At 41.2% G+C, this 15,257-nt stretch overlaps 1 protein-coding gene across 3 annotated transcripts in view; it reads left to right on the plus strand.

Annotated features, from left to right (window-relative positions):
* Window positions 1-15,257, plus strand: part of sbno2a (strawberry notch homolog 2a) — a 30,550-nt gene that overhangs the window by 913 nt on the left and 14,380 nt on the right. Inside the window, exons 2-15 of one of the 3 annotated variants that reach the window (XM_017495623.3) lie at window positions 95-295; window positions 1,903-1,988; window positions 2,739-2,838; window positions 8,131-8,304; window positions 8,973-9,050; window positions 9,212-9,320; window positions 9,572-9,732; window positions 10,633-10,766; window positions 11,044-11,134; window positions 11,302-11,445; window positions 11,770-11,887; window positions 12,291-12,396; window positions 12,561-12,714; window positions 14,915-15,091. In XM_017495623.3, the coding sequence (XP_017351112.1) occupies window positions 176-295; window positions 1,903-1,988; window positions 2,739-2,838; window positions 8,131-8,304; window positions 8,973-9,050; window positions 9,212-9,320; window positions 9,572-9,732; window positions 10,633-10,766; window positions 11,044-11,134; window positions 11,302-11,445; window positions 11,770-11,887; window positions 12,291-12,396; window positions 12,561-12,714; window positions 14,915-15,091 (1,752 nt within the window). In that variant the 5' untranslated portion in view covers window positions 95-175. Of the gene's footprint in view, window positions 1-94; window positions 296-1,902; window positions 1,989-2,738; window positions 2,839-4,749; window positions 5,120-8,130; window positions 8,305-8,972; window positions 9,051-9,211; window positions 9,321-9,571; window positions 9,733-10,632; window positions 10,767-11,043; window positions 11,135-11,301; window positions 11,446-11,769; window positions 11,888-12,290; window positions 12,397-12,560; window positions 12,715-14,914; window positions 15,092-15,257 lie in introns of those variants that run through there. The other 2 variants (XM_047162474.2, XM_017495624.3) reach the window with 2 other exon arrangements.

The following is a 15,257-nucleotide window of genomic DNA, read 5'->3' on the forward strand; positions in this document are numbered from 1 at the left end:
GTTTGCTCTCGCATCAATTTTATAACCTATATATTGTCTTGTAAACTGTTTCCACTTGTAACATGTCTGTCTTTTTCTCTCTCTTTCTCCTTAGAGATGGCTGGAATATGATGAAATGCATCGCTCCATTGGGCACACTGGCCAGCTCGGTCCCTGTGGTGCTGCGTAGAGCCTGATGCCCGTTCTCCCCACATCTGTCGCCATGGACACCGAGGACTTCCTGCACCCGGAGGGCCCTCAGCTGGAGAGCCCTAAATACAGTGCGCCCGGTCCTCCACTCCCCAATGCCATCGAGGTACCAGCGAACCATATTCCCTGTTTACGTCTTCACCAGACATCATTCCGTTTCACTTCCGATCAAAACCATGCTCAGGTGTACGGTTCTGCTTATAATGTCGAGCAGCAGTGCGAGACGACATTAAACACACACTGTTCTTAACTTTATTGAGCTTTTAGGGAGTTGTAACCAAGGTTTGGTTATTTGCTGTTCCCAGTGCTGTAGGTTTGTATTAAATAATTAAGTGCTAGCAGTCTAGGACTAATCCATGCCTGCTAAAAAGAACATTTTCCCACTGCATTTGTAGCATTGCACTTTGTGAATAACCTTGTACGTAGAATAGAAAGGAAAGTCATAAATGACCCAATAACTGCCCTTAGACAACTTCTGTACATCACACTTTGAGTGGGTTTTGGTTCATGGGGTTTCTATTCTTTAATCACAAAAGGAAAAAACATGTCAAAGTTTTTTGTCTTTGATAATCTCCAATACGAGTTTGCTTGGGAGAAAAAAAAATGCTGGAATATTCCTTTAAACGAACGTGAAACCTTCAGCGTTTACAGGGACTTGTGTGTCAGACGCTCTATGTAAGCAGATTTAAAAACGCATGTAATTGTCGATCTGGAGATGTCTTCTATAAGGAGAAGTAACTATCAGAGATAAAACTGTTTCAACATGGGAAAGTTCTTAAACCAGAGAACGGTTTATAACTCCTATAACGTAACTGATAACAGGAACTAACTTTGCAGATGTTCCATAAGATTGACGTAACTATAAAAGGTTAAAAAGTATGATGTATTGTGTTTTCCCCCCCCTAAGAAATTCTATTGTAATTCTTATGAACTTGCTGTGGAATAAGGGGATTAACACACTGTAGGATCACAGCACGTCGTTGATGATTTTCCTGTAACAGAATGCCTTGTTATATTTTTATTCCTTACTTAACGCATAGCCATCAGGAACATGAAGGAGTTGGAGAATCAGGGACAGCGGTCTTGTTCCTCCTCTGGCTTGTTGTTGGTGTTGTGCTCTGCTCATGAACAAGGCAATTAACCTGAAGTTGCTCATGAGAGACGCAATACGAAATCCCACCATTATGAGCTCCAGCACATTGCCGGTCGTTGTGTGCAGGAAACATAGTTTTGGACTTGTTACAAAAGAAATGTGGCTGATGAGTCTGTTATGACCGTCTTCCTTTTATCTGGCCCTCATGGTTTCTCGGTTCCTCTCTGATATTTTATTTCCCCCTCTTAAACTTTCTAACTCCATTCAGTTTAAACTTCTACAGAAAGCACTGCAGTTTCTTCTGAATGGGCCATCAACACACTACTCCGATAAAAACGCTTAAGAGCCACTTCAGTGCACTTTGTGCTGTGTGTGCATGGTTATTTGGTACACCAAGTGCCTGTCTCACACGCTTAAAGCGTAAATGTACATCGATCTGGGACTCGGTAGGTGTTTTTGACGCATTGTTCAGTCAGGGTTTTGTACTACAGGGTTTGTAGTTTTCTGAAATGGAACAACTTTCCAACTTTTGCGCCACATGAGGTGTTATTGTTGTTTTTCCTCAATTCCCTTACTGTGTCCTGTGAAAAATGTGATGTTTGTTTCCTTTTCGCCTCCAGAGTCAGCTGTTTTCCTCTAACCCGTGGCCATTTCCCCAGCAGACTCAGTACAACCAGTACAGCTATCCTATGCAACAATCTGGGAGGTGAGCGACTGAACATTTTCTCTCTCGCACTCAGATCCAGAAACAGATGTAAGGTGATAAATGTTTTCCAGGCAGGCTGGCTGGCCGGCCAGAGACAGAAAATAAAGATGGTAAAAGATAAAAGAATAAAAGTTTGCCATGAACACATTTTTTTTTTTTGTTCTAGTTGCTTGAGGACTTCATATAATTCCTAAAAATTAAGCTCCGTCTATGTTCTTCATAATGAGTTCTTGTGGTATAACAATGCAGTTTGTGGAGTTCAGCCTTGGCTACCGAGCATGCTCAGACACGTATATAATTGCACACCTCCGTCTGATAGGATCTTTTGTTCATGAGTGCAGTAGATAGCTGCCCGGTTTTCTTTTGAGACATTTCTGGGACTTATCTCCTTTTTGCATGGGCTCATAAGAATTAAGCATGTAATTGTTTACTCAGCTACATAGTTTCTTCCCTGTGCTGTTAACAGGCATGTCTCCGTGAAACTCTTGCCACCGCAGCAAAGCAATTGTCTGCCTTTCTTTGATGGCCTGTTCATCTCATTTGTGAGGCTCGTTTCATTTAAGCCAGTCCTGACCCGTTCTGATTGGCTCGTTATGACTGGTGATGATTACATGCTCTCTTAAAATAATGTTTGTGGACAATAATGAGGTTAAATCGATTAATAGGACACACACAGTACAAAATATAAATAAGCTCAGCAGATAGGTTCTTTTGTTTTGATTTAATGTGTGAAATTTGCTGCTCTTTCAGGCAGTTCCAGGTCAACCCCTCATCTTTGGACGAGTTCAGCTCGTTCCCCGACGTGGATTTCTCCGTCCTCACATCAGGAAGGAATGGAGACTTTGCACCAGTAAGTTCCAGTCTGATCTCTCAGTCAGACATTGCCCATTGTTTGATCGCTCAAAAGTGGCTGTTTTTATATTGATCATTTAAAAGTAGATATTTTCAGTTTGATCGCTCGAGAGTGGCTGCCTCCAGTCTAATCACCCGAGAGTGGCGGCTTTCACTTTGATCTCTAAGAGTAGACCGTTTCAGCTCGATGGCTCGAGAGTGGTCTCGTTTACTCTGAACGCTCGAGCTCCCACCTCAAGCGCAATCCGGGTTGCTTTCGATTGACTGTTTTTGGTAAGACTGCTTAAGTCTTACGCAATTGCTCGAGGGTGAGTAACCTGTAACTGTAACTGCAACTCGTATAAGTTCCACTTTCATTTTCATTTTGAGTATTACGCGTAGTAAAACCACTGCTTTCTACACCTTGGATTTGCCGTGGAAAACTTTGACTGCTCTTGAAAGAAACTTCGAAGAGGAAAACAAGTGGGCAAAACATTCCAACCACAACGTTCATAAAAGACGACCGTATAAAGCATAGAAACGTTTGCACCAGACCACCCAGTTTTTAGGCAAGCAAAAGTATAGGAACAGAAGTCTTGAAGTAAGTAACACCACCTCCACCATGTTTCACAGATGAGCTTGTATGTTTTGGATCATGAGCAGACCCTTTCGTTCTCCACACTTTGTCCTTTTCATCACTCTGCTAGAGGTTAATCTTTGTTCCAGAACTTTTGTAGCTCACGTCTACATTTCTTTGTGAATTCCCAATCTGGCTTTCCAATCCTTACTGCTGATGAGGGGTTTGCATCTTGTGTTTTGGCCTCTATATTTCTGTTCTAAATGGTGGATCGTGATCCCTTCACCCCTGCCCTGTGGAGGTTGTTGGTGATGTCACTGACTGATGGTTTTTTTTCTTGTTCAGGACATTCCAAATTGTTGTATTGGCTGTGCCCAATGTTTGTGCAGTGCTTCTGATTGATTTTCCCTCTTTTCTCAGCTTCAAATTGGCTTGCTTTTCTCCCAAAGACAGCTCTCTGATCTTCATGTTGGCTTATCCTTTTTAATAAAAAAAAAGTCTTTAAAAAAAAAAAACAGTCTTCACATGTGAAAGTGAAGGTTAAAACCAAGAGTAGATCTTCAGAGATATTTATAGTTTAAACAATCAGTTTAACAGGGCTCACTTTGGTAAAAAGAAACGCCTGGCAGTGACATTTTCCAGTATTTTTGGTCACCTACAAATTTGGTGGTCTTGCTGTGATCACTTAGTAAAGTAAGCTGTTTTTCCATTGAAAAAGCTTTTAGGTAAATCACTAGGCATGACAATATTTGTTTCCAGCAGTGGTTGGCATTGCAAAGCATCATGGAGGATAATAGCAATGATTAAACCCCCAGTTTATAAAGGTATTGTGACCGTTATCAAGCATGTCAGCAGTCTAAATCAGCTATGAGTCATCGAACACGAGCTGTTGTGACTTTGTACCAGTGCCCCAAACTTGTTTGGTAAAGCATGTAAGCAGGAGCCTTCATAAACATCAGTGCCATGCAGTTAGCTTTTCAATGAATGTTTATTTTTATTGTAACAAGGTACTAGGTTAGCGGGTCATTTATCATCAGCAGGTGCGGAGTGATGAGAACCGTCTTCCTTTCTGTAAGCCCTACATGGATAATTTGGGTGTTTTGAAACATTTAAAACCACTTTAATGTGCACCAGTATATTAAATAAAGCAGCAGACAGTTAAAATTGTAATTAATGTGCAGTTAACATTTCATACAAAATTTAGAGCTTAACAGCAGTATAGATAAAAGTCAGCACTAGCATTTGCATGGGTTTAAAAGAAAAAAAAAAATCAAATCCTAAAGTATTTTCTCCATCGAATGCATCTCATTTCCAAAGTTCACAGAAGCTGCCAGTTCACCAGATGTTCTCCCAGTATCTTTTATAGCTGTGTCTGCTTCCTAGTAAAATTAGGGTCTGATTTCCAGTAATCATGAGGACACTCCAACAAGAGTGTCATTTCCTGAAATTAGACCACCCCACCCCTATCTCTGTGTCACTCTGACACGCAAATGCACACAAATACAGTCTCACAGATATTCATCTGTGCCCTGTGGTGTAACTGTGAAACTCTTACCTGTAGTTCTGGTTATGAGACAGGGATGAAATGCACTGGATATGAGGTGGATGGTTTACGTGAGTGTAGACATGTAAAGGATCGTCCTGCGTGGCCAAGGCCCCTGCAGTTACTGGAAGTTACCAGATTTCTTGAATACTTGGTGGATTTTTTTGTTGCTGTTGTTGGGTAGGTTCTATGTTTGTTGGTTTTTGTGTTATTTCTGCTTTTGAGTTAATTTCCCATTAAAGCTGTGTGTCATCCCACACTATCAGAGGTACTACTGCTTACTTATGCTTACGCAGATGGTTTTTAACCAGGGTGATGTGCCAAAAATGTGGTGATTTTTTTATTTATTTATTTTAACGCTGTTTGTTCTCACTTGTTAATAAGAGTCAAATGGTTAATTATGGTAAGAAGTAGGGTTGTTAGTGTTTCTCAGTGTATGATAGAAGGTTGGCGCACTATTGATGATTGATTTTTTTTGTTTGTTTGTTTGTTTTAAACCCGAACAAATTCCGTACTCCATTGGTTCCAATGTCATTTGTGTCCAGCTGTGACGTCCTAAAAATTTCTAGATTTCCCCTGAATGATACTTAGCAGCCTGTGTTTCTCCACGCATGGGACATGACTGCGCTGAAACCTGTTGGCTGTGTAATCCGCTCCGGTTTTGAACCTGTTACATCGCTGCCATGTGACCTTACTGCCACTCCTAGCATGTTCCTAACGTTCTCTTACACGCCGAATATCAAACCCGCACAAGAACACGGCGTTGCTGTTTAGAACGAAACCAAACAGCTTTCTGTTTTGCACACTACTGCACTAGTTAGAATTGTTTTTGGCCCAAAAGGTGGCTTACCTTTCCATGCAGCTTTACTTTCCTTCAGCTTATAACGACACCACAATAAACTCTGACAGTGTAAGACATTTTATAGACCAGCCATTCTTAAAAAAAAAAAAAAAAAAATCTATGTACATAAGAACAACAACGAGGGCAGGTCAGCTTTTTGTTTCCGTTAGGTTTTTATTAAACATACAAGGATATACGAAGAGTTTTTTGTACAAAGTTTTCATAATATATTTTCCCTTTTAATTAGTTTTTTTTTTTTTTTACCAGAATCGTGTATGTTGTTAAATATACGATTAACACTGATCTTTTTAGATTAAAACATATTTATTTATTTATGTATTTATTTATTTATTTATTTAAAATTTCAGACCATAACTCTCTTAGTTTTTGTATTCTGGATTTACCAGCCTTAATGATGTTGTCCAGTTCTACCTCTCATCACATTTTAGATGACGAATGCGTTAATAAGGCATCGTCAGGACTTTCTGTTCTGAGGTCGTCATCTTAAAATGCTGGGGTTTGTTTTTACATAGAAAGTGCGGGGAGTTTTGTTTAGGAAGAAGGGATTTTTTAAAATTTTTTTATTTTTTTGGCCGGCTTTGCCATTTCACTGCTTAGTATAGCAATTTTAATACTAGGCATTGTCGGAGAACACGTTTACAGAACTGGAGGTGTAGATTTAAGTGACTAATGAGCAAACTGGAAGGGACGGTGGCGTGGAAAATCTCCGATTGAACACGAAGGCTCAAAAGAGAATGAAACCCTTTTCTGCGTCACACCTGATTGTGAGATGATAAACCTTACCGGCGTAGACGAGTGTTTACTCGTGGGTGTTCAGGTGAGCAGATTGTGAGCGAGTCCTGAGATGAGCACAGGACAGTCTTTATGATTGCAGCAGCAGTTTTTATGTATAAATCTACTGTATCCAAGTGAGATTATCCACCGAAGCCAGGGTGAGACTTGTCTTCTGCACCATCTGTGTTATGTTTTATGAATGAAGTTCTTTTGTACACTTTCTTTTTTTTTTTTTTTTTTTTAGTGTATTGACATTTATATGAGCGTTAGTCATCTCTAAACCCAACCCTTTTGATTCTTTTGTTGAAATCGTTTTAGAGACCTTTTGTTTGGTGTGTTTTGTGGCTTATGTGTGGACCTCTGTGTATAATCAGCACTTTACACTTCCCTGGCATCCTGAAATGCCTGTTACGTTGCTGTCATTTAGCCCTCTTTTATTTCTGCCAAATCTGTCCATCATTCTTTTGTAACTGAGCAGGGTGCGTAACCGGAAGCTTGATTATTTTTTTTGTTTCGCAGTGCAGTAGCATCATCATTTGCGTAAATGTAGAGGATGGTTTTACCTTGCGCTAGAATGTATGTATTCATAAGTCAGTAACACCTGTAAATTGTAGTGATTTTTAGGGCTTTACATTTACTGGAGAGCTGCTGGATTATAAGACAGGCTGTGGAGAACAGAGAGCTGACATCACGCCAAGAGAACTCCGTATCTTCTCCGTACAGACGCGTCTCCGGTTCAGTTTGCGACACACGCACGCACGCACACGCGCTTACCGAGCAGGGTCCTGTACGTCTTCTCCCTTCCTTACAGACTTTACAGCAGGATTTTTCATTTTGAGAGCATCACTGTGATTTTGATTTGCCTTTGTGCGGGTGATTATTATGCAAAGGGAATTCTTTGCCATAGCGTGCACTGTATACGTGTGGTTGAATCACGTCGACGTGTTCATCTGTGTCATATTAAACACGTTTCTTAACATTGTTGTTCGGGAAGATATTGCCGGCTACACAATTCATACTATCTAGGTCCAGTTCTAGCTAATGCGGCCCCCGCGTGGTTAACGGTGTGATGTGGAACGTGAAAGGGGATATAGGATTCCCGGAAGGAGAAACATCCAGTGAGCGGTTTACAGTAAATGTTTTGAATTACGTTCAAGTCAGCTATGTATTGTTTTGAACGAACCAACCGGTTTCTGTTCTGTAAATAGAGGACTATGAGACATGTTCTGTAAACTATTTATTATACGTACATCATACATTTTCCTTTCTTTTCATTTTGTGATTAAAACTTGCAGGTGCTTCAAAACATGATGCCTGTCTGTATTGGGGAATATCCTGTGCTTTTCTGGTTCAGTGATTTTTAAGCTGAAGTATACACAACCGTCTCATTTCTTTCAGTACAGCTTTTCCCTTCTATCTGTATTTTGCGTCTCGGTTTGTTCTCTCTCTTCGCTCTTTATCTTAAATGCATCATACTAAGCCTTGTCCTTTTTTTTTTCCTTTTATCTTCCCTTTCTTCTTGTTCATTGTTTTTTGTTTTCTTTTCTTCTTGCAGGATCTGTCATGTATGGATGACCTGTCCAATCCGTCTCTGTTCTCCTCTACCCCTGACTCTCTGTCTGAATATGCTGACCCTGCTGGCTTTGGCATCGATAGCCTATCCCACATAGCCAGCGAGGGCTCTGCCGTGACACCAATGTGGGACACACCTGGACACAGCCAGGGACAGGTGAGCATTCACACACCTGCTATGTCATCTGCATTTGAGGACACATCTTGGAAAAGTGCTTTGTCTACTGTACATTCTGTTTTCTTCTGTGGTCTCTCTCTCACTCTCTCTCTCTCTCTCTCTCTCTCTCTCTCTCTCTCTCTCTCACTCTCTCACTCTCTCTCTCTCTCTCTCTCTCTCACTCTCTCTCTCACACACTCACTCAGGCATTAATTAGGATTGAAATAAACAAAAACACACCTGTAATTGTATGAAATATCAGACAGCATTATGGAGATTGATGTATAATTACAGAAATGGTCAAGTTAGAATTACAAAACCTGTCATCAGAATTTGCACACATACAAATGTGTGTGTGTGTGTGTGTGTGTGTGTGCAGAGTTTGTAAGCAAAAGAATCAGATGATGTGCACAGATCATGCATTCTCTGCCTTTCTCTGAAATTAGTACAAATAAATGTATTAATTTCAACCTGTGATATATTATATCTGAAATTAAAGTCAGGCTTCATCCAAAAGCTCAAAATCTATTAAGTCAGTGGAGCATCAGAGATTAGACATAATTGAATAGCCGTACTTCCAACTCGAGTGACAACTCATCGTGTTGTGTCTTGTGTCATCATTAAGTTTGTGTGTGCTTGTGTTTTCCATGTTATCCATTTCCCATCAGTTGACCAGGTTTCAAGATTTACATAATCAGGACGAAATCAATGCCCTCTTGAGCAACCAACCATTAACACCATATAAGGTAGCTTAGAGATCGTCATTTCATTTATGTCTTTGACTGGGTGGGATTTTAATGTCGGATTACAAGAGATCAATATCTTTCTACTCTTACTATGATGTTGCTTGTCTTCCCTCTGTATCGCTCTCTCCCTCCCTCTCTCCCTCCTGCACTTTTTTGTCTAGCTCTCTGAAATCGGTCAGACTCCACCAGAGGAGGAAGAGGAGGCAGATGAGGAAGAGACGGAAGAACTCGGACACGTAGACACCTACGCCGAATACAAGCCATCCAAATGTATGAAAGTACTTTGACCTTGTAAAGCTTGATGTATGCTCAAAACGTTGTGTTCTCAGTGTTGAGCTTAAGACTATTTTTGTGTGGTAACCAATATAATCACTCAAATGGATCAGAGCACGGGTAGGACATATCGTTTTGGCTATCATATGCATATTTCTCCTAAGACATAAACCTGTTCTATTCCTGTACCGTCGTTCATGCTAAATCATATCCTGATCATCATCTGGTCTTTCTCTATACGTGTGCAGCTACTATAGGAATTTCTCATCCAGACATTGTGGTAGAGACCAGCACTCTCTCCAGTGTCCCTCCCCCAGACATCACCTACACACTCTCCATCCCAGACAACACTATCCGGACCGGCATGCTCTCTGCCCTGCAGCTCGAAGCCATCATCTATGCCTGCCAGGTACAATGATGAGTCACATCCAGGAGCTTAGTTTACACAGATGAGTCTCCCTTACTCACCCTACTTGAAGACTAGCCTGCTTACATGTCTACTAGTATTCGATCCTACCAGCCTGTTTGTCTAGTGTTCTGTCTTGTTAGCTTTATTAGCTCCTTGCTCACAGTTGTCTCAATGCCTACTCGCATGCTAGTAATCTCACACTCGCTTTCCTGCCTACTTAAAGATTAGGGCTCTGCCCAAGTTTTAATAATTGAATACCCGAATCGTATCGTTTAACCGATAGAATTAGAGGGGAACAAAACAGCGTGGAGGACAGTGCCAGTGCAAAAATAAAGCCAGGATTACTTTGTATGGTGAGGGGAAATCAACTGACTACTGCTCATACAGTATCTTTAGAAGAGACGGTGAAAATACACACAGACTGACTGTCAAAAGTTAAATGGCACTGATGCCACGAGTCATCAAATTCTGGAATAATGACCAGAAATTCAAGCAAAATCATATCAAAATCGTACCAAGTTCATAGATAAAAAAAAAATACAAATATATATTTATAAACATGCCTAGATACATATTAGCCTGCTTAAATTTTAATGTGTCAGTTGCGTTGCTGCTTGCTTGCATGCTACGATCTTCACTGATCCCAAAATGGGATTTGTTGACTCAAGTCAAATCGGCTTGTACCGTTAAACACTGTTTGTAGACCGTTAAACACTGTTTGGGTGCCAAAAAGTTTCCAAAAAGAAATTGATAGATGTGCTGTTATTTTAGCTGTTCTTTGTATGGTCTTCTGTGTGTTTTGCACTTGGACTCGATTCTCAGTTCATCAGATGTTCCAGAAAATATCGGGACTTTCCTGTGCATTAATTACTGTTTTGTTTTGATTTTTTGGCCTATCAGCAACACGAGGTCATCCTGCAGAACGACCAGAGGGCAGGTTTTCTGATTGGGGACGGAGCCGGCGTGGGGAAGGGTCGCACCATAGCTGGCATCATACTGGAGAACTACTTAAAAGGAAGGAAGCGAGCCCTGTGGTAAGGAATTCATCCAAGATCCCATTCCAAAGAGAATAATACACTTCCCCTAGCCATTTTCGTTAGAAAGCCGTTATATTTTAATTCTCTACACTTGTTAGAACATTTACTGGGGGGGTTGGGGAAGGGAATTGTTTATAGTGCTCTGTGCTATTAAATTGGAAATCAGCTCTGTCCCTAAATTTATGAACGAGTAACATTATAATGTAGGACTGTTGTGTGTGATTGATTATACATCATTCTCAAAATGTTTGTGTTAAATTGTTGTTTCTTTCAGGTTCAGTGTTTCTAACGATCTGAAGTATGACGCAGAACGAGACCTCAAGGACATCGACGCCCCGAATATTCCTGTGCTCGCTTTAAACAAGGTACAGTGCCGGTCTTATTAAATAAGAAATTTGCCTGCCTAATTCTCTTTTGCTATTCTGACCAAGCGCTATAGCGTATCATGACTTGCTTTTATAAATAAAGAATTGTCTTACGTATGCTCCAGCGCCCTGCGACTGTCTCTGATGTAACGTTCTTGTCTCGTCAGATTAAGTATGGAGACACAGCTACCTCAGAGGGCGTCCTGTTTGCCACGTACTCAGCGCTGATCGGGGAGAGTCAGGCAGGAGGACAGCACCGCACACGACTCAAACAGATATTGGACTGGTGTAAACCTGGCTTTGACGGAGTCGTATCCTTTCCTTTAGTTCTTCTGGGTAGTAACCCTAGAGTTCAAGCTAGAGAATTAGGCTTAGAATTAGCTGTTTTGCTTACACAAGAGGGACGTACACAATATTAGGCAGGTGGTTTTTAATGTTATGGCTGATCGGTGTATATCCAGCTGCTTGTTGCTATTAGTAACAATGAATGAAAGACTTCTAGTGATCCATAAAATACGGGCTGATAGTAATGGATGAATGTCGTATGCTGTTACAAGAGTCATGGTTAATGCAGAGTTCACTGTATAATCAAACTCTGGCCATGTTTTTTTTCCTTGACATCGAAACCCTCTCAGATTGTGTTTGACGAATGCCATAAAGCCAAAAATGCGACGTCCACGAAGATGGGCAAAGCTGTCCTGGACCTACAGAACAAGCTGCCCCGGGCCAGGGTGGTGTATGCTAGTGCCACAGGTTTATAAACTAATCCTATCTATGGTTAAACGCCCGACATTGTGCTACATGCTAAGTTTTAGTGCTAGTCATGGCTTAATTTAAAACATTCTGATGCTATGATCCAAAACGTATGAATATTTACATTTTTTTCCTCACACATTAGCCAAAGGAAATCCCTTCTCCATTTGCGTTTATACGTGTCAAATATAAACCTAGTGTCATGATGTGCTTTTCGTCTGATTAATAAACCAGATCATAGATGCAAGACATGACTTCCTGTCCTGCCTCCTCTTACTTCTGTTACAGGAAAATAGCGCTTTATTGTATCGTTAATACAAGCACAGAAACGTTCACATTTCAAAAAACTACTTATTTAACTTTTTGCATCTCTATACCGCCTCTGCTCGCTCGTGTTCTTTAGGTGCCTCTGAGCCAAAGAACATGATCTATATGAGCCGTTTGGGGATTTGGGGAGAGGGAACACCCTTCAGGACATTTGAGGACTTCCTACATGCCATTGAGAAAAGGTTAGTCTCACTAACAGAGAAAATCAAGCTACCTGAAACATGTCATGTTTATGAAGTCGTTACTGGGAGGAAGCGCTTTGCCAAAAATTAAATCACGTATATATATGTCCTGACAAACGAGGAGCCGCCATTCTAATTTCTGCATGCCTGCTTGCTGTTCACAGGGGTGTCGGCGCCATGGAGATAGTTGCCATGGATATGAAAGTCAGCGGCATGTACATAGCCCGGCAGCTCAGCTTTTCCGGCGTGTCATTTCGGATCGAGGAAATCGCACTGGACGAAGAGTTCAAGGTGGTCTACAACAAGGCAGCTCGACTGGTGAGAGTCTGTAGGCAGAGTGAGCGTGACTGTGCAACAGAAAGATCACGCTCGTTCACAGTGACTAGTTTATTACGTGCACGCGTCACTCCTTGTCCCGTTTCAAACACACCTACTATATAGATATACAGTTACAGACCGTAGCCAATTTGTTGTCATGCATGAACTGCTAGACACCTTCTACGTCGGGTGAGGCACTGTCAAATAACGGTCATCGCGACACTATAAAGCGTTGGCACTATGGAGCCATATGCATTTTTTAGCCATTTTCACAAGTTTTAACGCCGCAAGGAACATACAGTGAGGGGAAAAAAGTATTTGATCCCCTGCTGATTTTGTACGTTTGCCCACTGACAAAGAAATGACCAGTCTATAATTTTAATGGTAGATTTATTTGAACAGTAAGAGACAGAATAACAACAAGAAAATCCAGAAAAAGGCATGTCAAAAATGATATAAATTGATTTTCATTTTAATGAGGGAAATAAGTATTTGACCCCCTCTCAATCAGAAAGATTTCTGGCTCCCAGGTGTCTTTTAAACAGGTGATGAGCTGAGATTAGGAGCACACTCTTAAAGAGAGTGCTCCTAATCTCAGCTTGTTACCTATATAAAAGACACCTGTCCACAGAAGCAATCAATCAATCAGATTCCAAACTATCCACCATGGCCAAGACCAAAGAGCTCTCCAAGGATGTCAGGGACAAGATTGTAGACCTACACAAGTCTGGAATGTTCTACAAGACCATTGCCAAGCAGCTTGGTGAGAAGGTGACAACAGTTGGTGCGATTATTCGCAAATGGAAGAAACACAAAAGAGCTGTCAATCTCCCTCGGCCTGGGGCTCCATGCAAGATCTCACCTCGTGGAGTTACAATGATCATGAGAACAGTGAGGAATCAGCCCAGAACTACACGGGAGGATCTTGTCAATGATCTCAAGGCAGCTGGGACCATAGTCACCAAGAAAACAATTGGTAACACACTATGCCGTGAAGGACTGAAATCCTGCAGATCAAAATGGAGCTCTTTGGCATCAACTCAACTCGCCGTGTTTGGAGGAGGAGGAATGCTGCCTATGACCCCAAGAACACCATCCCCACCGTCAAACATGGAGGCGGAAACATTATGCTTTGGGGGTGTTTTTCTGCTAAGGGGACAGGACAACTTCACCGCATCAAAGGGACGATGGACGGAGCCATGTACCGTCAAATCTTGGGTGAGAACCTCCTTCCCTCAGCCAAGGCATTGAAAATGGGTCGTGGATGGGTATTCCAGCATGACAATGACCCAAAACACACGGCCAAGGCAACAAAGGAGTGGCTCAAGAAGATACACATTAAGGTCCTGGAGTGGCCTAGCCAGTCTCCAGACCTTAATCCCATAGAAAATCTGTGGAGGGAGCTGAAGGTTCGAGTTGCCAAACGTCAGCCTCGAAACCTTAATGACTTGGAGAAGATCTGCAAAGAGGAGTGGGACAAAATCCCTCCTGAGATGTGTGCAAACCTGGTGGCCAACTACAAGAAACGTCTGACCTCTGTGATTGCCAACAAGGGTTTTGCCACCAAGTACTAAGTCATGTTTTGCAGAGGGGTCAAATACTTATTTCGCTCATTAAAATGCAAATCAATTTATAACATTTTTGACATGCGTTTTTCTTGATTTTTTTGTTGTTATTCTGTCTCTCACTGTTCAAATAAATCTACCATTAAAATTATAGACTGATCATTTCTTTGTCAGTGGGCAAACGTACAAAATCAGCAGGGGATCAAATACTTTTTTCCCTCACTGTATATATTTTTAAACTCCTTGAATTAAAAACGGAAGTCTACACTTCAATCACACCTTGATTGCTTCATTTAAAATCCATTATGGTGGTGTACAGAGGTGTACTATTGGACCCGAGTGTAAATATTCTATGGTACTTTTCCAGAACAAATTTCTCACTAACTGAATTGCTCTCCAATTATGTAAACAATGAAGTAGCTAATGGTTACCTAAACATCTGTAATTTAAATAAATAAACAAATCATTTCAAGATCAGTTTTTGTACAATATTGTGTGTATTACTTTGTTTGAAATTGAGAAGCTCCTGCTTATGTGTTCATGGATTACATTTCCTTTAAAAAAAAAAAAAAAAATCTTAAGTGAAATGACAGTTCTGGCTCTATGTTTAATGTTTAATCTCTGCTTTTCCCCAGTGGGCTGAAGCGCTGGAAGTGTTCACCAGGGCAGCGGATATGCTGGGACTGGTCTCTCGTAAGTCCCTCTGGGGCCAGTTTTGGTCCTCCCACCAGCGCTTCTTTAAATACCTCTGCATCGCCGCCAAAGTGCGCCGCCTGGTGGAGCTCGCTAAGGCTGAGATGAATCAGGGAAAGGTGAGACACGGGAACGGTGTATAATGTGTTTATTTAAAAATAAATAAAGTGGGCAGAGTGATGGTAGAGGTAATGTGCATGTTTACTCTAGGTGTGGATGGATGAGTTGATATGATTGCCTTGTCGAGGTGCAGTGGAGGAATGATGGATTGATTGAATTTGCTAG

This window comes from Ictalurus punctatus, chromosome 20, assembly GCF_001660625.3.
Source record: "Ictalurus punctatus breed USDA103 chromosome 20, Coco_2.0, whole genome shotgun sequence".
NCBI classification, from domain to species: Eukaryota; Metazoa; Chordata; class Actinopteri; order Siluriformes; family Ictaluridae; genus Ictalurus; species Ictalurus punctatus.